The sequence below is a fragment of the Paramisgurnus dabryanus genome, chromosome 23, assembly GCF_030506205.2.
Source record: "Paramisgurnus dabryanus chromosome 23, PD_genome_1.1, whole genome shotgun sequence".
In the NCBI taxonomy this organism is placed as follows: Eukaryota; Metazoa; Chordata; class Actinopteri; order Cypriniformes; family Cobitidae; genus Paramisgurnus; species Paramisgurnus dabryanus.
In genome coordinates, this window is record NC_133359.1 from 13,266,603 (window position 1) to 13,289,109 (window position 22,507).

Here is a 22,507-nt window from a genome sequence, read left to right on the forward strand (position 1 = left end):
AATATTTATAAACACACTTAAGTGCACTTTTAAAAATGTACTTTTTAATAATGTCTAATTAAGCTTAATTTAAAGAAAGTACACTTTCATCATAATATTTATAAACACACTTAAGTGCACTTTTAAAAATGCACTTTGTAATAATATCTAATTAATTTGAACTTATAGTAAGTACACTTTCATTATAATATTTATAAACACACTTCAGTGCACTTTTAAAAATGCACTTTGTAATAATATCTAATTAATTTCAACTTTTAGTAAGTACACTTTCATAATAATATTTCACTAACACACTTAAGGACACTTTTTAAAAATGCACTTTGTAATAATATCTAATTAATTTTAAATTATAGTAAGTACACTTTCATTATAATATTTATAAACACACTTAAGTGCACTTTTAAAAATGCACTTTGTAATAATATCTAATTAATTTCAACTTTTATTAAGTACACTTTCATAATAATATTTCACTAACACACTTAAGGACACTTTTTAAAAATGCACTTTGTAATAATATCTAATTAATTTTAAATTATATTAAGTACACTTTCAACATAATATTTATAAACACACTTAAGTGGACTTTTAAAAATGCACTTTTTAATACTGTCTAATTAAGCTTAACTTATAGTAAGTACACTTTCATCACAATATTTCTTAACATACCTAATTACACTTTTTAAAAATGCACTTTGTCTAATTTAGTTTTACTTAAATGTAACCCTGGTTAAATAATTAAATATTATTATTTTAAAAGTGTGCTTAAATATAATAGAGACTATTCATACATCTACATTTATTTTATAAATGAGGAAATACATGTGAATAATTCAATCTGAATTATAAATCTGAAATGAGTAAACCAATCGGAGTGTTTAATTGTAAGCTCCGCCCCTTTTTTTGCTTTCGGCTCGCGTCTCAGTTCAGAGGAGAGATGCAGAGCGACATAGACACTCGATCTAACGCGAGAGTGTTTAATTTGATTAAATATGACTCTTAAGTTCATATAAACTGAAGAGATCAGAATTTAACTTGCATATATTCAATGATACAGCGTGATTGTGTGGATTGAGCACTTTTTGAGCTTTCATTTTGACCTGGTGAGTTTGTTATAACTACCAATGTTATAATTAGCCATAAAAACGAATGTCAACACTTTAAATGTCATATCATTTTATTTGTTTAATCCATACGAGACAAAATAGTGTTATATTGTGATGTTATATGGGTTGGATTGTTCATTGCAGTGTGATTTATGTAAAACCACATGGTGCGCATAGACAGTAAAAGAAATGGACACAGCGACCCCGTTGGATTCAACGGAGACAAGTGAAGCCATTTAGAAGCTCACACTTCCGGGGGGTCGAGCGTACTGCGCAGACTCAAACTGAGCTTGGTGACGTGGGCAACCTGTCTGAGAATTGTAAGTCTTCTAATAGCTGTGCCAAGAGAAATCTGAATCACCCACCGAATCTTGCAGAAACGGCGAGCGTGAACAGGAGTACATTTTGTATTAAGTATATTTACTATTCTGATTAATTACTTTGTCGTTTTGCATAGTATTTATTTATTTTAAAGTTTAACGCCAGTACGCCATGTTCTACATGCGCTTCTCCTCCTGTCCATACGGTAATTTCTCTACTGTGCGACAGAGAGTCGCGTGGTTATGACGCAATCGTTAGCATAGTTTTACTAAAACTGCTTCTACTGGGCCATAACGTAAGATACAAGGTAATGGAGCCTTTTATACATTTTCGTGTTTCTTTAGAAATAATTGATGCACAAATTGAGTCTTTAAACGCCTCAGATGTAAAGTTATTCACTGTCAAAGTGACGCCAAAATGAATGGGAGTCAATGGAATGCTAAGAGCAGGTGGGGGTCCGCTAGCTAATGGCCGTGCCCAGGGCTGCTTCAATAAAATATGAAACCCTGCCCCCCTGATGGTGCGTTGTGTTCACTGCTGTTCGCTGACGCCATTTTGGTTGCACGTGCCTGTGAAAGACAAAAAGAGAGAGAAACACGTGAATGGACAGGTATTTGTCTAAATTGTCATTTATTATGATGATGGCACTTATGTATGTATTTTATTTGTTTCCTGTATTATGTATAATTGTTAATCATTATTGATACACAATATTGAATGTTTTTTCCTTTCGTATGAACATTCCTTGAGCTGGATTTTCCTAATTGATGGCGAGCCTCCCATTTCGACCTGATTGGATCACGAATCTAGAGGAAAGGACAATTTTCTATTTTAAATATTTTTCTTCAGACAAGTAAGAGGATACATTTCAGAAACTGTTTCCTTATTTTGTTTGTTTACTTTATTGAACTGAAACATTTCAGAAGCACAATTCTGATAATTTAAGACTGACCAATACTCCAAATGATAAGAACTTTGAACTTGAATACTGATTTCAGTGTGTTACATATATAATTTGTACCATCTTTGTACATTGATTGTGACTGTGATTTCTGTAAATGAGAAGTAATTTAGAGGGTGAACCCATAGTATATATAGTTAAAGGACAAGTTCGGTATTTTAGACTTAAAGCCCTGTTTTCAGATTGTTTATGGTCAAATAGAATGGTTTTGACTGAAATTTCGACATTTTCGGCTGCCCTGAGAATTTTCGCGTGTTTGTGTTTCAGCTCAGACTTCTACAATGGGTTTATAGGTGCACTGGAACAATCCTTCCTAAAATGCATTAAACTTTCGTTTACAAAGACGTGAAACTCACCGAGTGGTCAGGGGTGTTCACTGGTATGCTCACACAAAAATCGCTCCAAAAGACGCATTCCAACAGGTTTTATCGTAGTTTTTACCAACTCCATTGACTGTATCAGACGTCCTGTGAGGTACGGTATTACTCCGCGCCGGGAACTTTCTATTCTTGCAATTGGCAAAGGCGGATTAGCGCCACCACCTGGGCTGGAGTGTTTATTATTCAAGCTCTAAGCGGAAGAATGTACGGGTGTGAGGCGTTTGGGGAAATAGGTCCACAAGTTAACAACGAATGCTAAAACAGCTGTTGGAAAGCATCTTTTGCAGCGATTTTTGTGTGAGCATATCAGTGAACACCCCTGACCACTCGGTGAGTTTCACGTCTTTGTAAACGAAAGTTTAATGCATTTTAGGAAGTATTGTTCCAGTGCACCTATAAACCCATTGTAGAGGTCTGAGCTGAAACACAAACACGCGAAAATTCTCAGGGCAGCCGAAAATGTCGAAATTTCAGTCAAAACCATTCTATTTGACCATAAACAATCTGAAAACAGGGCTTTAAGTCTAAAATACCGAACTTGTCCTTTAATTGTATTTTCATTGTTGTTTACTATTTTTTTTTTTGTGATTAAGGAAAGAAAAAGAGAGGTTTCTCAATACTCAAAGTAAAATAATTTATTAATCAACTTACCTTCTGTCTCTGCTTGTTGCTCACTATCACTGCTACCTCCTCCTTCGTACGGTGCACCCTTCTGATCTTATTATTATGCCTGGTCCATAAGTAAGTGAGTTAATACCCGCTACATAAAGAAAGTACACTTTCATGGCAATATTTCTAAACACATTTAATAAATGATCATTAGACTGATGTGACCTACCAAAGACTTGTTAATTTAAAGTTCATGCAGTTCTTTTTTAGTTGTCTGTTAAAATGTAAAAAAAATTATAACTGAGTTTATTTTTTTCTAAGGGATGTCATTATTCAATATTGATAGTTGTTTGTTTGATTCCAATTTAAAAATATTAAAATGAGTTTTATTTTGTTTGGACATATACAACTCATAATTAATTTATTAAATGTACTTTTGCAAAACAAAAAATCTGATTCATAATTTGACTACCAAACTGTTTTATTGTCAGTGTAAGCATTGTGGTTTTTGTTTGTTTGCAATGCATTAAACTGAAATGAATACATATTTAATTAACTAGATTTGTTTTTCAGTATTTTGAGAAGTACATAACCATATTTCACATACAATAGAAGTAGTTAAAGTACATACTGTAGAAAGATGCAATGAAATCACTTCACTGCACTGAAATCCCAGTTCAACTAATTGCATTTAATTTTATATATTGGAATTTATTTGGCAAACTTGTATTTGAAACATTACATTTAATGAGTAATTAAATGTACTGTTAATATACATTAACTTATTTTTAATTTCACATTAATTGCCTGACAGTAGATTGAACAGTGCACTTTAACTCTTTCCCCGCCATTGACGAGATATCTCGTCAATTAAGAGAAAACGCTTCCCCGCCAATGACGAGATTTTCCGTCTTTCCGCAATACCTATTATCCACCAGGTGGCGCCCTTCCGCAACTTTTTAAAACCGGAAGTATTGCCCTATGGCAAGCTGCTGCATGTCCATGTCTGTTTTAAAGATCGCTCTGAATGGGATCTCTATGAAAAGTCCGTCACAAATATGGAATTATTTTTGCTTTTTGCTCAAAATATGGTGTTTTTGCATTAAACCTACCCATATTCAAAAGCTGATTGCAAAAGAACCACTAAAGGTAGGATGAAACGGTTTTTTTTGTTTGAAAGCAGAGGGTCTGTTCTTTCATTTGGTATATTGTATGTTTATATATTTAAAGAAGAACATTTTCTGGAAGGCATTAAACTTTGGTGAAAATCATGAAAAACGCTGGCGCTGGCTGGCAACTTTTTTTAAAAACGCTGGCGGTGAAAGAGTTAAGTATATTCTAAAAACACTAGAAGCAATTATGAAAGTAGATATAAAGTTGTAATAAAGTACCAATTAAGTTGTTCCAAAAAATCACTCTTAATGGCAACTTATTACATTTTATTTCAACTTAATATATGATATATGTGAAATTAATTACACTTAATGTGCATTCAGTGCGCCGAAAAGATTGCATTTAATTCACACTTAAGAGTATTGTTAACAGACATTAAATTGCATTTTAAATCACATTAATTTCATGTCTTTATATTGTGTAGTGCACTTTAAGTATATTTTAAAAACACGAAGCAATTATGAAAGTAGATATAAAGTTGTAATAAAGTACCAATTAAGTTGTTCCAAAAAATCACTCTTAATGGCAACTTATTACATTTTATTTCAACTTAATATATGATATATGTTAAATTAATTACACTTAATGTGCATTCAGTGCGCCGAAAAGATTGCATTTAATTCACACTTAAGTGTATATACTTAAAGTGTATTATTTATGTAATAAGTACACTTTATAAAAGTACACTTAAGCACACTTTTTTTTCACAAGGGAATTGACTCGCTCGAACGCGAAGGCGAAGCGAGCACAGTAGTTGCGCGTTTTTAAAACAAGAGGAAAAAGACACCACGACACCCACCGCACAATTGGACCAGTTGTCAATCACTGTTTGATTTGAGACTCGTGCAAACGAGAAGGAGGGCGCCCCGCCACAGACTCAACAGCCGCCACAGACTCAACACTGGCACAAATAAAAAAGATTTTCCATGATTACCATTTACATTTTATTTTACTATTTAAAACGGCTTCATGTGCTTTTGCAAGCGCTCAGCAGCGCCTCTCTCTCTCTCTCTCTCGCGTGCACGCTTTCTCACTGCTGCGTGCGGAACCTCGACAGTGCCTCTCTAAAACTGAGTGAAGGAGTTAAAAGTTGGCGGTGTTTCCACCTGGGTTCCTCTGTTGTCTTTTCACGTAAAAGTTAACAGCCAACAGATGTTACTGACAGAGAATACGGTTGATCGAGTGTTATGACTTAACGAAAGGTTAGTGTTTTCCCCCACACACACAAACACCAGTTCTCTGTGTACGAGCTCTCTCTCTCCCTCCCTATGGTGCGGTATGCGCGCGCACGCTTAACAGTATTCTCTGATATTTTTGAATTTGCGCTGAATTGCTATGCGCGATCTACAATAAAACTATCACTCGCATTTAAAATTAAAAGCGCTCATAAACACAATCCGATGAGAAGAGCAACCTTGCATGAGACACACAGGTAATCCGAAATCACCTCGTATCAGCTCTTCAATGTAAATTGTATCAGACAATGTCACATTTAAATTAGGATTTTAGCAGTATAAAGTAACAGCTGGTTGGATTAAACACGAGGTGTTATTGGGTCGTGTTAGTCACTAGCTTAAACTCTTTCTTGTTGTCTGACAACAGAACAGATAATATGTAAAAAATAGCATTCAGTTGTGTTAAAATACAATATAGGCTAATAAACAATGAAAGTCAGATCAGACAGAGTAGAAAAACAAAATCCTGATATGTCAGAATGTTAACTAATACCAGCTACACGCAATGTACTTAAAGGAACAGTTCACTTAATTTAAATGGTCATATACATAAACTTGTTTCAAACCTGTATGAGTTTCTTTCTTCTGCTGAACACAAAAAAGAAAAGAGTTAAGAATGTCTGTAACCAAAATCAGTTGATGGATTCCATTGACTTTATATGTAGGAACAAAATAACATGCAGTCAATGGGGTTCATCAACTTTCTGGCTACTAAGATTCTTCAAAATATTTTATTTTGTGTTCAGCAGAAGAAAAACTCATACAGGTGTGAAATAACTTTAGGATGAGTAAATTATGACAATTTATTTAAAGTGAACTATTCTGGAACAGAACTGTTGTTTAATCCACGCAAAATACAAAAAATTAATACCATCTATATTAGAGCACGTGGCATTGCACAAGAACCATGCTTAATATTTTCTAAACCAGTATTTATTTTCATTTGAATTTTTTGATTGGCCCCCCCTGACTGGTTCTTGGTCCCCCCTGTGCCCCCCCATTTATAAAATCCTGGAATCGCCCCTGTTTATATGGTGCTGCGCAGACCGTGCCGGCTTATGACGTCAGAGTACCGCGAGAGAAATGGTAAAGGCGGACCATTTTTTAACATTGCGACATACTCTCGCGGTACTCTGATGTCATAATGGTCTGACAACGGTCGGAACGGTCTGCGCAGCCCCTTTAATTCTTTACGGTAAAATACAAGCAACATGAGAAGTGGTGAGGTGGTTCTTCTCAGTAAAAAGTAAAGGTACGCTTGAAACCCTTAAATCTAACTGGTTTAGTTACTTACATCGTGTGTTGCACTTTCACCACCGCTAACAATCAGAAACATCGCGCAGACGTGTACTCGCTCTGTAGTTTGTAGCTCGCGCTCCGGCTACTGTAAACAACTCCACCTTCTTTGATTTGATTGGCTATCGCATCATTTTGCTTTTGACAAGTAGACTGCTGATTGAGGCAGACATAGAAATAGGCGTTGCACAGTATTTACAATTATATATTAGGCCGTTATTATTCCAATAGTGATTGCTATAACACACCACGGGGATCTTAATGGTGGGCACGAGCCTGCGTGAAAAAATGGATTTGGTCGTAAGAGCGTGAGAAATGGGGTCAATTGCGTGTGCCTTGCTATGTAGGAGTATTTTCTCAAGGCCTGCGACTGAGGGTCATATTTCAATTCAAAGGTATGTAACTTACTCCGTTTTTTATTAACATGACTCTGACAAGCATCAAAACACAGTTTGCTTTGGGCACCAAGTCCCCGGGGGCCACCATCTTGTTTGCTCAGAAAATAAAAACGTTTCATTATGTATGAAAACGAATCACAACAACAACATACATAGATACAAACAAACAAACAAAATGACGTTATATACAGCATTTTGCGGTGAGTAAGCAGATGACGCGACATCCCCGCACCAAAATTGCTTGGATTTATACGGACAGATTAGCTTTGTCATATTAAATTAAACTGCAGATGCAGAAATGCACTATATAATTACATATTTGTATATATTTAGTTTGTGTTGTTGTCAAATACAATTATAAATGATAACAACAGCATTTTTAATAAAGTTTTATTCTCACACGGTTTCGGGATAAAATTTTAGCTCGCATTGCATTCTGGGTAGCGGCGGCCATTTTAGGGGACGCGGTCGTAAGGATTCACAGCAATAGTACGGGGATAAATGGATCGAACAATGATCAAGTGTAAATTAAGTCGCTTCCTTGGCCGCCATTTTATTTTTTCGAACTTGACCAGACTCGACCAATCACATTCTTATTGTACGCCCACGCATAGGTATCTCAGGAGACAGGAAGTAACCCTAACATTGAATTCCGACATGCCTTGATGCCTTCCTGCCTTGGAAAGCTGCCTCAGAAGGCAGCAATTTAGAGTTTTCGGACGCAGCCTGGAGCTAGGGGCAACCTTCCGATCTCTCTGATGAAGCCAATACGGAAGTGACTTAAACTGCAATTCATCGATTGGCCGCTTGAGGCTGGCTCCAAAAGGGAGTCAATAGACCTCCATTCTGAAAAATGGCCAACTTTACAGCCTGGTACAAAAAGTGTTTTTGGTCTGTACAGCTAATTTTGCCCTTCATGACAACTGTGAGGGGGTTGAATTTTTTTCTAACTAATCTGTTTAAATTATATTAAGCCTTAAACTTCTGCACTTGAGTGAGGGGTGAACGGCCACTGCTGTCACTAGAATCGAGCTAGTCGGTAGGGGTGTGCCATAGCATACCGTTCACGATAATGCCGTTATAATTTTTTACATGATAAAAAATGTCATATCAATGATATAGCGACGTGATGACGTATGGTGCATTTACGTTTCCTAACGCACAGCAACAACAGCTGAGAGCAAGAGCAGCATGTCAGCAACGCGAGTACAACCAAGCTTTAAGGTACGCGAGGAGGAGATAGCAGCAGCGGGTGATGTGAAATCATTTGGAAATCATTTTCTAAATAAACGCAACATATAGTCCAGTGGGACTTTTCAAAACACATTTTTGACTGATGTGACTTATACTCCGGAGCTACTTACGGTCCGGAAAATACAGTATTTGGTTTGTAGCTCCACCCACAGATGCGCTCTCACTTTCAGTGTGAAGAAAAAAGAAAACTGACTTTTTCTAAGTATTAATTGACCTTTAACAAAATTCTGATATTTGTCTGATATTTTTGCTCAGTTTGCTTATAAGTAACCACCTATTTTTCCCTGTAAAGGATGATACTGAAGAACAGAAAGTGATTGAGATGCCTCCATCTTGGGGAGCTAAAATATAGTATTTTTATAAAACTTAAATTTCCTAACAAATGTCTTTTTAATGAGTTCTCTATGTTCTTATCACAGGTTTGGAAAAATGCGTTACCCAGGAGTCATGAAAGTTATCTAGTACAGGAAAGTCAAGCACCTTATCTTCTAAAAGATGCTCTGGTGACCAGACTTACAGGGATCTTGAGTGTAAGAACGGTTCTGTCTTTCATTTTTGGGTTAAGTAATTGATCTACATTTAACCTTGAATTAATTATTTGAATGTGTGTGTTAACTGTTTGGTTTCTTTAAGCACAAAACCTGAGACTGTTAAGGAGTGGTTAAAACATGGCAGTGATTGTCTTGAGGAGGAAAAACTGCAGAACATCAGGCGGGGAAGGAGCGATGCTCTTAAATGTAATCTAACACACAGATTAAACCCATGTCATTTTTACTGCTAATGCAATGCTCTGTTCTTCCATTCGAGCTACAAGAAAACAAAAGTCTTTATCCAAAATTTACTTCATTGAAATATTTGAGTATTTGAAAAAGGATTGGTGAATTAAGTTTCTCTATGTTTAGACCACATGTACATCACTTTGTGCTCTCGCATCTGTCCAAAGTCCTATCACTAGGTAGTAATCTTGTTTATGTTTGTTAAAGATATATGCATTTCAAGCGAGCTAAAGCAAAACAGTCCCTCATGTATAACGGGACAGTTCACCCACAAATGAAAATTCTGTCATCATTTACTCAATCTCAGGTTGTTACAAACCTGTATACATTTTTCTGATGAACACGAATGAAGATATTTTGAGAAATGTCCGTAATCAACAATTTGTGAAACCCATTCACTTCTATAGTAGGATAAAATAATACTATGGAAGTGAATGGGGCTCGTGAATGGTTTGATTATGAACATTTCTCGAAATATCTTAATTCGTGTTTATCAGTACGAACAAATTGATACAGGTTTGTAACAACATGATAGTCAGTACAGGTGAGATTTTTGGGTGAAATATACCACTGCTTTGACACGTGTAGCCTTCTGCAACAACACTACACAAATGCATTGAATTGTATGTGTGTATAAATGCACGTTTTTACAACCATTAAGTAATCCTTTAAAATAATTAGGATTATGATTTTTTACCATAATGTGTCCTCCGAGCCTTTGCACGCAACACTGCAGAGGTGCGCTCACGAGGACTCTTTTCTGCGTGCATGTGTCTCTCGTTCGTGCATGGTTTTCTTGACAGATCAGTTTGAGAACCAGCCGCTATACATTTTTTTATCTATGAATAAAAACAAGACCCTACGCAGGGCGATCTTATTAAATACAAATACTATGAGAGCGAATTAAGAGCATATGGTGAAGTGTGGTCTCGCAGTACGTTGATGTCAAATGCTGAAAGTCTTTCATTACGCTGTTATGCTGACTTAAACTTTGGGTTCTCAGATGGTGGAGGAGAAGTTTCACAGAGCCAGTAAAGAAGTGGCTAAAAGGATCGTTATGATGTCGGATGCCAGATCCACCTAAACTTTCATCTAGAGCAGTGTTTCTAAATCCTGGTCCTTGAGTACCCCCTCCTAGAAAGTTTTATATGACTCCTTATTTAAAACACTTGATTCAACTCAACAGCTTGTTAGGGAGACCAGTTAACCATTCTGGAAGGAGGCTGATTGGTTGTTTTAAATAAGGAGACATCTACAACTTTCTGGAAAGGGGTACTTGAGGACCAGGATTGGGAAGGACTGATCATGACGAAGATGGAAAGATCCTATTTCATCAAAGCTAAAGAAGCAGGAGACTTGGGACACAAGCACAAGCTCACTCCAGACATGGTTTCTGGCTTTCAGGTCTGTATAACATTTATATACAAAATCATTAATTGTATCTGTAGAGCTTAGTGGTAAAACATTGCATTAGCAGTGCAAAAGGACAAGTGTTCGAACCCAGGGAACACACATGGTGATAAAAATGTATACCTTATAATTCACCATAGGCCATTTTGGATAAGCATCCGCCAAATGCGTAAATGTACCTAGTCAAAGCCAGATCATTTCAGTCCTAACCTTTTGTTGTCACATCAAGTTTTCAATCCATACATTTTTCTTGGAAATTGAGCCCTCTCCCATCAGAGCTATGGGAACACACACAATTCTGGTCTTATTGGCTGTCACCACTTTACAGTTAATGATGAGAACTCCTTCACAAAGACCATTAAAGATCACATAACACACACGATTTCTGCCACTCCCATGTTAATCTTGGTTATCTATAGAGTAGTATTTCATCCTTCATATTTCCAAAGAGTCTTTCGTGTTGTCAGATTCATAAAAGACAGAACACCTTTTCCAGGTTTTTTTTTCCGGAAAAGATGATCTCTTGAAGGCGTACAGTGGGCGGAGCTAAAGAGTTATGAGTACACACAGCCTTTGAATTCTAATCCAACAGCTGATACATCAAAGTAAATAAAGCTTAAATAAAAACTGTTTTTTACATAACCTTGGCTTACAGTCAGATGCAGCCATTGGCCCAGAAATACTCTTGTCACATGCTCAATGGCTTTTTTGACATTATGCATTAGTTTAGCCTGAGGATTACAACTTTTAAACGATGTCAATAAGTCAAAATGCATGAAATGGCGTTAAACCCCTCCTTTAAGGACACTATCTGGAATGACCTCTCAAACAGATACCAGGTGTTCAGTGTAATCATATTCTCACTTGTTTTTAATTAGGATTATTTAGGGACTCATACTATGTTTTAGTCTTACTTGCAGGTTGACAGCGTCAGACAGTTTTTGGAGGAGGGCACAGCGTTGGATGCCAGATTCAAGTCAAAAGTGTCAGATGAAGTGTGGTACAGACTGGAGGAGGAGCTGATATAAATGAACAGGTGTTAACCATTATTAGTTATCTACTTCTCTTCGATTGTCGATATCAATATACATGACCCTCATATTCTATTCCATACAGGCTCAGGGCCAGCAGATGAATCAGGGGCTTAAAGAGAGAGCAGAAGACCAAGATGACTGCATATCTGATGAAGACATCTGTGCATCTGCCAGTGAAACAGTGGTAAGAAAATATAAAGGCATTCTGTTTTTTCCCCATTTAATTATTAGTGCAAAATGAACTGCATGTTTGCATGTACCTCAATAGTGATTTATATTTTTCTTTATTTCCTGACCTATTTGTTCACAGAAGAGGCCAAAGCTCTCTGCCCTCGAGAAGCTGTTTGCTGTAGAGAACATGGAAATAAAGTAAGAAAAGAGACCACCAGCACTGATAAGGCACTACAGATTACTTCCATCTCCTCAGTTCTCAGCGAGTCCAGTAACCCTGGTGGTGTGACATGAAGGACAAGGCCAATGCTGTTTTTGATATGGCTACAGGGTATCTCTGTGTGCAAGCATCATCCACACCCTCAGAGCGTGCATTTTCTACTGCATTGAAAATGTTTTAATGATACCTAGCCCTATATCAGTGTTTCTCAAACTTTTTCAGCACAAGGACCACTTTATCTTCAGATTTTTTTCTAAGGACCAACTAACAGAATCCCACTCTAACACGCCTCCAAAACAACAACAAAAGTGTAATATGAAACTGTTTCAAGTCAAAAACTAATTTTTTAAACACAAGTGCAATGATATGTTCAGAAATTATTATATTAATTTTATTTCATTACAAAAAGTAAATGTGAAATGAGTTGCAGCTTAATATGAACAACAAACTGCACATGTGAAAAAACTGCAATTAAACATAACAGCCTAGGTCCCACTTAATGTCATTCCAAAGAGCCATTAGTTTAAAACTGAGGTGGTGGGTATATGAAGTCTATGGTTGTAACTATGGTAACAATAAAATGCTGAAAAAAAATGTTCCCCTTAATTTCCAAAATCACTGAAATTACAGAACTAACAGATATGTGGATTTTAGCTGCTTTCAGTTGACGCTTGATCTTTTTTTTTCTCCTCTTTGGTTTAGCCACCGATCCATTTTTACGTTATTAAAACAGAATGGCAAGAACTGATATCACAGTTTCACAAGGGCATTAAAAATCTTTTTAAATAATTGACAATTTTGTATAAACACTTGCCTAGTTTAGGTCATCTTTTGGCAGACCACTGGGGGGTTTGGGACCACACTTTAAGAATTACTGCCCTATATAAATGTGAAGTAAATACTTATTATTATAATATATAAATATATTATTATTATATATTGATGGATTTTTTTTGTCCGTAGGTACAGATTAACTAGTATCAGCTTAGTAACCACTGATTAATCTAAATGTTTTCAAGTTAACTTCTCTTTTGTGTTCTTTTGCAGATGCTTTCATAAAACATCATAAGGTGGAAACTGTTGGACAGTTATGATAGGCTATGAACTCTGAGATGGCAAAGAGAAAGGAGACATAAGCCTGCCCCCAATCCAAATTTATGCTTTGATTTTATATCTGAAGTCTAGTATTTGTTGCTGGCTGGATTCATGTTGTTAATGTGCAGTTAATGGATATACTATATATGTGCTTAACATATATATTATGTGCATAAATGTATACCCCATTGTTTGTAAAATCTGATTTCAGTGCCCACTGATTTATTGGGGCAGTGTGATAAAAATTTCGGTCAAATTAAATTATTTACAAAAGCTGTGTGTTGAGTGGTTTTTATTTGTGGGAAATTTGTTTACACTGTATGTGAAATATACTAGAGGGGCTTTCACATACATTTTTAAATAGATTTACTTATAACAACAAAATAATATGTTGACAAGTACTAGAAAGAAATATATATGGTCATATATTGCAATATAAAACCATATATTTACATAGAAGGTTATCTAAATGTATTTTAATATAAAAGAAATGAATAGATGTAAATATTTACATAATATTATAATACATAAGATATTTTAACGTAGTTGATTAAGATTGACACAAAGACGTCATAAATGTTCTGTCGTCATAACAAATGATTTGTTGTCATACAGACGAGTACACAGTGTGTGTTCTATATTTAAATTATTTGTCTCTCATTGGCCAAGCGAATGGAACGTTTGACGTCACCGAACATATAAAAGGCCTGCCCTGACGTGTTCACTTCACACACTGGTGAATCTCTAAGCGAAAGCTATTGAAAACCACCACTACTACTCTCCTGACTTTAAAGACATCAAAAACCAAACGATTACCTTAAGTCTTTCAAACGACTAGTCAAGCAACAGCTGACAGTTATTTAATAGACTTTTAAAGACATTTTCAACATCATGTCTGATTTGAAGGATCTCGAGACCAGCAGGGGTGGTATTCTGCGAAAGCAGAATTCTGCCCCTTCAGGTTCTCGGGTAACCTTCGCCCGTCCGCGGGCTGAACCGGATGTGGAATTGAGCCATTCAGGTCAGTAAATATTATTTACGCCTTTTCTCCATCCGAAGGTTGCAGCTTACGAAGGTCGCATATGCAGGCTGCACATGTCTGGTTTATTTAAGTTAACTGAGCATTGCATTCGAAAGTCGTAAACATATTACAACAATTTAAGATTAACTGAAAATAATAGCCAACCTTATAATTGTTAATATTCTGCAAAAAGACGGTTTAGATGACGTATGCAGCCTACAAATGCGACCTACGAAGGATAACTACCTTTAACTCATTAACCTTCTGCCCGGTTGCATAAAGCACCTTAAGTGTAATTTTCCCTTAATTTCACCCTTATGTTTCCTTTAAAATTAAGGGTGTTGCAGAAAAACCCTTAAGTTTTTTCTGTTGCGTCTCCATGGCAACAATAGTATTTTATAACAACAAACCGGGGTCGCTGTCATGAAACACTTTACGATTACCTTTACCTAAGCGAACCATTTAAGGGATTATATGCAAAACACTTTAATTATTCTCTTACAGTAGTTAAGGGGAATTTACCCCTTAAGTGTCATACTTAAGGGAAAAACTTAAGGTGCTTTATGTGGAAATTAAGTTCAGTAGCTTTACTTTGCGCTATACAGACGAACGTTGCTATATGCCTGTATTGTTGGTGGAATTAAAGACTCGTATGCATGAGGCGTTTTGTTGTAGTTGATTTAATATGAACTGTGTCTATTTCAAATACGGGTTGATGCGAATGTCTGTTTCTTTACACGACCCTCCCGCCATCATATGGCAGAGGTGAGGTAATAACTTTTCCAAGTTTAGAAACCGACGCATTAATTAGCATTACTGAATGTGAATGAATTATTCGACGCATTACTTAAGTTATTAATTCAATAATGTCTCTAAATTATGAAATCAGGGTCATAATAAGGTAAACTTTACATTTTATAATGTTACGCGTTCCTTATTTTGTCTGATTTGTTTTGTTATGAACAAAGCAGAGTGTGATTTATCTTTGGACTCGTCGCGCGCGTGCTTTTGTCTGGTGCGGTTTCTGTCAAACGCAATAACTGACGATATTGTCAAACATATTTATTTGTCAAAGTGCTTCCATGATGTTCTCGTCAATGTATTATTTTTTTGAACCGTGTTATGCGCTTTGTTTTGATATTTGAGCATGAACTAATGAAAATATATATGGGATCGGTGGTAAGATTAAATGACGTCACCGGAGTTTTGGTTTAGGTGAATGGCTATTTTAAAGGGAGGGGGGGCACGGGGCAAAAAAAAAAAACGAAATGCGCGACCTGTTTTTTTACTGCTATTTGCACGACGCCTCATTTTGTGTCACCATACAGTTCATTCTTTAATGGGTCTACGTAGCCCAAACACAACTTTAATAAATCTCACTCATAACCTCGAGAAGAGGACTGACTTTCCTCTTTTATCGCACCACACGTTCATCTAACTCACGAAGCTTGAGTGCCATCTAGTGGTGCATTAATGTAAGGACATTACAGCGTGTACAGTGGGGAGCGAGATGCTCAACGGAGGTTGTGCGTCTCTGCCCCCGCAGCTTTAGAAATGTGGGCTGTCCCTCCGGGGACAGTTAATGATGATGAGTCTCTTTACACTATTATAATGACACATTAATATATATAATTTTAAAACACTCATTCTATATATTTTTCCACATTTTACAATAAGAATAAACGCAATAACAGTGTGGAATAACACAAATATATAACACTAGCATATATTAAATATTATGTAACAGGTTTTATAATGTAACAAAGTAACAATGTGTTAGATTTCAGAGAAGTTTATAATGTCTTCTTTTTGTCTGTTCTGTCCAGTTGGTAGATGGACTGAGAGCATGTCTACTAGACCAGCGCAGGGGCCAAAAGGCTGGTATGTACGAGATACATACCGGGAGTTGGCCTACGCTCCACCCTCATATTATCCCAAAATGTTTATCCTTCTGGGGAAAGCAGATGAGGGGGTCCCTGCAGGTCAGTTTGTTACACCAGTGGTTTGCACGACGCCTCATTTTGTGTCACCATACATTCAGCTCATTGTTTGATGGGTCTACGTAGCCCCTCATGAAGTCAAACACACTTTAATAAATCTCACTCATAACCTCGAAAAGAGGACTGACTTTCTTCTTTTAACACACCACACGTTTATCTAGCTCACGAAGCTTGAGTGCCATCTAGTGGTGCATTAATGTAAGGACATTACAGTGTGTAAATCAATCCTAACTATAGTTAGCTGCTGCGGACCTAAGATCAGCATAGGAAATGTATATGGCTAATTTGAAGGACATCTATATTTTGCTCATATTCTGTACCTTTTGTTGTAAATTGAGTCTTTTAAACGATCTTATGCCTAGAATTAGTGAAGGAGGTTTGCATGATTCTTTGGTTCATAACTATTGTGAAAGTTTGATCAATTGTGCATAATGACATGCAATAAATGCATACAGAGTTACAAGACCATCACTACTTCCGGTTCATGGTGACTTTCAAGGGCAAACACTACATTGTGTTTATCCGGGCCTGCTAATAAGAACACAAAAATCATTCATAGTGATCAGGACACTGGGTTTAAAGTGACAGCACATTGTTTTATGTCCGTTAAATGGAGGCTTGTAACTATAAGCAGATAAACGCTATGCTAACTTGTTGTTAACGTGTTCTGATGTTATAAACACTCATTTGTCAGCTTCCCGCAGCCTTGCGCCCTTTCCACTTCTGTCATTTGCATTAAAAAAGTGCCAGTTATAAAATTCTTCAACTATTTATCCACAATGTGAAAATACCATGTTAACTGTTAATGTGTTTTTTATGTCTGATCTGTCCAGGTGTTAGACAGAAAAAGCTTACATCAACTGAGAGGCTCAGGATGTCCATGACTAGAATGGAAGCCTCACGAAGGGCCCGTTTAAACTCGGATGAGGAGGCACGTTGGGCCCTTCTACAGATTTTGAAAGATTGGTGTGGCCCTGAAGGTCAGTCAGCACATCATTATTATGAAACCTCAAATTTAATGAAAAACATTTGACACATTAACTTATTATATAGATAGTAAAACATACATTAAGTTACTGTGTACTTGTCTTGGGTCTAGCATAGCATGAGGGCGGTGTTTGGTATTTTTGGTGTTTACATTTGTATGTATTATGTAATTATGTTTTTCATGTGAAGTTTTTAAATTAAATAAAATATGGTTCACATAGTTTATTAATTTAATAATAGTGATGATGTATAAAACATTGTGTTTATGCATAAGTAGCGGGCGGTGACTTCTCTTCCGAGGGGCACAAATCCGAAATATGTGTTCCGTGTGTCTTGTGTTGCTCGTCATGTCAAAATGTGTGTTTGTTGCGTCATGTAAACCTATGTGCATCATGCGTCATTTCAAAATACGTGCCTGCTGCACATGCATCGAAAGGGTTTATGACAAAGAGACGCTTACGTTCACAAAATACTCGCAAGACACCAACTTAAAACTAAACTCTGATTACAAATGACATTAATCGAGTATCTGGCAAACGCCTTTGAAGCGTCTGCAGCAGACACGTATTTTGACATGACGCGTGATGCACATAGGTTCACATGACGTGCCGAATATATGACGGACTAAATACATGTTCGCATTGTTCGCCCTCGAAAAAGAAGTCACTGGCCACCACTGGTACACATACATGTCTTATGTGATAAATTTTTGTTATTACTATTATTACAATGTTTGTGAAAATACCACAGTAACTGAGATCTAACACATTGTTACTGTATTAAGAAGTTTAAAATGTGTTCTTTGTGTCCGGTCTGTGCAGCTGATGAACGAGATAAGATCACGGGTTCATCAGCTGAGGGGCTCGTAAGTCTCGTTGAAAGCAGTGGGGAGCGAGATGCTCAACTGAAGTTGTGCGTCTCTGCCCCCGCAGCTTTCGAAATGTGGGCTGTCCCTCCGGGGATAGTTAATGATGATGAGTTGGTCCCTGCAGGTCAGTCTCTTACACTGTTATAATGACACATTAAATATATATAATTTTAAAATACTCAGTCTATTTATTTTTCCACATTTTACAAGAAGAATAAACGCAATAACAGTGTGGAATAACACAAATGTATAACACTAGCATATATTAAAAATTATGTCATGGGTTTTATAATGTTACAATAGTAACAATGTGTTAGATTTCAGAGAAGTTTATAATGTCTTTTTTTGTCTGTTCTGTCCAGCTGGTAGACAGACTGCCATGTCTACACCAGCTCAGGGGAAAGAAGTAACAAGCTGCGGTGAACGAGATTCACAACGGAGGTTGTGCGTCTCTGCACCCGCAGCTTGCGAAACAAGGTTTGTCCTTCCCGGGGCAATTGACGATGAAGAGTGGGTCCCTGCAGGTCAGTTTGTTACACCAGTGGTTCTCAAGGTTTTGCCTGGAGGCCCACTGCTCTGCACATTTTGTTTGTCTCCCTTATTTAACACACATGATTCAAATCATCGGCTCATTAGTAGAGATCTCAATGAACTGAACTGATTGTGTCAGATGATAGAGACATACAAAATGTGCTGAGCAGTGGGCCTTGAGGAACAGAGTTGAGAGCCACTGTTACACTATTATAATGACACATTAAATATGTGTGTGTGTGTATATATATATATATATATATAAATTTATATAAATTTACAACACAAATTTTTCCAAATTTTACAATAAGAATAAACTGTGGAATAACACACATGTAACATTAACATGTATGACATTTTTATGTAATAGGTTTTATAATGTTTTTCACAATACCATAATAACTATAAAGTAACAATGTGTTAGATTTTAGAGAAGTTTATAATGTCTTCTTTGTGTCCGATCTTTCCAGTTGTGTCTACATCTGCAGCGACTTTAGATGAAGAGGAGAGAAGCTTACCAGGTCAGTGTATTACACCATAATAATGACACCCCAAAAAGTATTGTTTAAATTAAACAAACAAACGTAAAATGAGAACGAAAGAAAACAACTCAAAGGCAAAAATCTAACACGGGTTTCACATTATGTCTTAACTGTTTTCTAAGCAAGGTTTTCTTTTAAGGTTTAGAAATTTACATTCGCCATTCTGGCACAAATCTCTCGTGTGGGCAGGACTTAACCATACTTTAATCCCATTGGCTAGTGAGATTTGAATTACAGATCTCTGATCAGGAATAAGGGTGGGACAATAAATTGATATGCTGATTGATCATTGTCTGTCTTCGTGCGTTACAAGAATCCATATTGTGGCATCAAATATCGATATAATAAATTAATAAACATGACTGTATATATATTTCCCAGTGTTATTAATTTATGGGTTTCCAAAAAACCCCTATCGATCGGGCTCTAATCTGGTGGTAACATCTGTTGTTCATCTTTTCTATTTTTGTCTTTTAGAACCAAAACCAAAAAGCCGGAAGAAAATCCGTGCTTTCTTGCGCAGAGCATTGCAGGCTATCAAAAAAGCTTGCTGTTGCTGTGGAAATGAGGATATAGTGGAGCCATTTTGATCCTCAGGTGCCCGTATAGATGAAGCTGATGTGTAGAACGGTTCTGGTCTTAAGCAAACGGGTTTTTAAGAACCACCCTATTGCCGGTCAGGTTCGTCATTCCTTGGATATATCAGCTTTCCAAGAAGCAGCTGATCATATGGTCCATTCGACCATCGCCCATGTGCTCCGGCAGATCAGCTGATTTTAAGTCGGGTTCTTCTTACCTGCACCGAGCTCGTGATAAAACACTGGCAGTATAGTCCCTTCGGACTCGAGCCGGCGAGCTCTTTTCCTTGGAAACATGCCCGTTCCAAGAAGAGGATGATCTTAAATGTGGTTTGTCTGCCACGGGCGTCATGCTCAACCGATCATGCTTATTAGTCAGTCAGGTTTGTGTAACCTGCACGAGCTCGTAAGAAACACAGGCAGTATAGTCCCTTCGGACTCGAGCCGGCGAGCTCTTTTCCTTGGAAACATGCCCGTTCCAAGAAGAGGATGATCTTAAATGTGGTTTGTCTGCCACGGGCGTCATGCTCAACCGATCATGCTTATTAGTCAGTCAGGTTTGTGTAACCTGCACGAGCTCGTAAGAAACACAGGCAGTATAGTCCCTTCGGACTCGAGCCGGCGAGCTCTTTTCCTTGGAAACATGCCTTTCCAAGAAGAGGATGATCTTAAATGTGGTCTACGGACCACGGGCGTCATGCTCAACCGATCATGCTGATTAGTCAGTCAGGTTTGTGTAACCTGCACCCATCTCGTGAGAAACACAGGCAGTATAGTCCCTTCGGACTCGAGCCGGCGAGATTGTGGAACCAGACTATTGCCAGTCTGGTTCATCATCTTTGGACATAACAGCTTTCCAAGAAGCAGCTGAATGGTCAGGTTCATCTAGCCTGCGGTCAAGCGATGGTGATCGTGAGTATAATGTTATTGTGTTCTGACCTTTATTGTTGGCTTTATTTTTTTCCCTTGTCAACTGTTTCTCTCCTTATTTTTCAAATCTCTGTCCAGTTTTGTAATACATGCATTTTAGGGGTGTCACGATTCGTTTCTCAATTTTTACTTCTTTTTTTAAGACAAAAAAATGCTATGCCTATTATTATTATTATTATTATTATTATTATTATTATTATTATTATTATTATAGTTTCACATGAACATGCACATTGTGTGCTTTTCCTCGCATGGGGTGGGGGGGGGGTTGTGGGCTTCACTACGTGGGAGAGCTTGTAGAGAGAAGATTCCTTCTTGCACGCACATGCACTTAATGCACGCGTCCTGGACTCCTAGCATCTGAAATAACCCAGCGCATCATAAGCAGCTGTGCTTCTCTCTGTCTCACGTGCTCGTGATCTAGCATCTGTCTGAAGTCTAAACATAAACAAAAGTAGTAATCCTTAAGTATTTGTTCAGTTTTATGCGATTCATGCGAGCTGAGGCAAACTATCGCCTCTCTCAATCTCATGCACGTGCAGAGAGCTGCGCTCTGTCCAAAGTCAGATCTTTAGTTAGTAATCCTGTTTATGATATGCATTTCAAGGAGTTGTAGCAATACATTATGATCTGCTCTTTATTGTATGCTTTAATTTTCTCCCTTGTCGACTGTATTTTATTGTTTCAAATCTCTGCCCAGTTATCGTAATAAGTGTGTTTTTCCTTTTATATTGGAAAAGTGTGCTTTTCCTTTTTATTGTCCTGATTGGCTTATTTAAAAAAAGATTTAGGTTTTTAAAAGTGGTTTCACTCTTACTTGATCCTAAACTTCTTGTTTATTCTGCTAGTAGCTGATTAGCATTTTATGTACTGAACAACTCTCCATTATCTGCACATACTTTAAATGAATATTTATTTTTGTCTGTTATGTTATAAGCAGCACTGCCATTGGAGTTCATGTGAGACACAATTCTTGTGTTAATTTTGTACTGATTGTTTTTCATTTCTTTATGTCATTGCTTTATGAAGTGGGAAGACAGATTGGAAGAGGTGCCTTTATTAAAGTGGATGAGGGGACGCGCAAATCTGATGGCATGAAGGTAGAACCGCTCTTTATCAAATTGTTTTGCCAACCCTACATTATATATGACTTACATATGATTATTTCTCTTTTGTACGTCACCATCAAATATATTAAGAAGTCTGGCAAGGAAATCTACACTAAAATACCCTCGAACCCAAGGACATTGAGACAAACAGACCCAGTTCCGGCCGCCGTGGAGGTCAACACACCACTGATCTACTGGCCGTCCTTCAACATGATGCCCAGCCGATGCCTGACCAACGACCACCAGCGGAACCTATTTAATCTCCTCATCCGTTTACAAATATCTCCCAAGGGTTTTTTCCCTCCTAGGACTTTTTTCCCTCCTTGCAAAAAAATTTGGGAGGTTTTTCTCCTAGGGGGTTTTTTCAACCCGGGGAGTCAGCCGACATTGGCTTTACATAGCACCCTCTTCTATACGTTACATTATTAATACGCTCGCTTGTAAAGTTTATTCATAGCCGCTGTATTTTGCTACTTATATTGTCTGTCGAATTTTCTGT

At 37.2% G+C, this 22,507-nt stretch overlaps 1 protein-coding gene and 1 long non-coding RNA gene across 4 annotated transcripts; both read left to right on the forward strand.

The window, feature by feature from the left end:
- The first annotated feature begins 599 nt into the window (after positions 1–599).
- LOC135764918 (uncharacterized) lies at positions 600–13,690 on the forward strand. Of its 3 annotated transcripts, XR_012335833.1 has the most exons (10): positions 600–1,106; positions 1,254–2,040; positions 2,181–2,283; positions 9,156–9,266; positions 9,370–9,473; positions 10,516–10,916; positions 11,831–11,958; positions 12,039–12,140; positions 12,267–12,325; positions 13,395–13,690. It is a non-coding gene; the product is annotated as an uncharacterized lncRNA (long non-coding RNA). The 3 variants fall into 3 exon arrangements; XR_012335831.1 differs by having other exon boundaries at positions 601–1,106; positions 1,254–2,283; XR_012335832.1 differs by having other exon boundaries at positions 601–1,106; positions 1,254–2,283; positions 11,843–11,958.
- Positions 13,691–14,191: 501 nt separating this feature from the next.
- Positions 14,192–21,113, forward strand: LOC135781815 (uncharacterized). Its single transcript, XM_065292384.2, has 6 exons — positions 14,192–14,463; positions 16,290–16,445; positions 17,297–17,443; positions 18,272–18,442; positions 18,681–18,842; positions 19,320–21,113. Exons 1-6 carry the CDS (start codon positions 14,334–14,336, stop codon positions 19,388–19,390), a joined length of 837 nt encoding a protein of 278 aa, XP_065148456.1. The 5' UTR covers positions 14,192–14,333; the 3' UTR covers positions 19,391–21,113.
- Positions 21,114–22,507: the final 1,394 nt, after the last annotated feature.

What these genes read in the sequence shown, in the direction of transcription:
- LOC135781815 (XM_065292384.2), top strand. Translation starts at nt 14,334, where the DNA reads ATGTCTGATTTGAAGGATCTCGAGACCAGCAGGGGTGGTATTCTGCGA. An exon ending in TGTGGAATTGAGCCATTCAG is followed by an intron (nt 14,464 to 16,289) that starts GTCAGTAAATAT and finishes TGTTCTGTCCAG; the next exon opens with TTGGTAGATGGACTGAGAGC. An exon ending in AGATTGGTGTGGCCCTGAAG is followed by an intron (nt 17,444 to 18,271) that starts GTCAGTCAGCAC and finishes CGGTCTGTGCAG; the next exon opens with CTGATGAACGAGATAAGATC.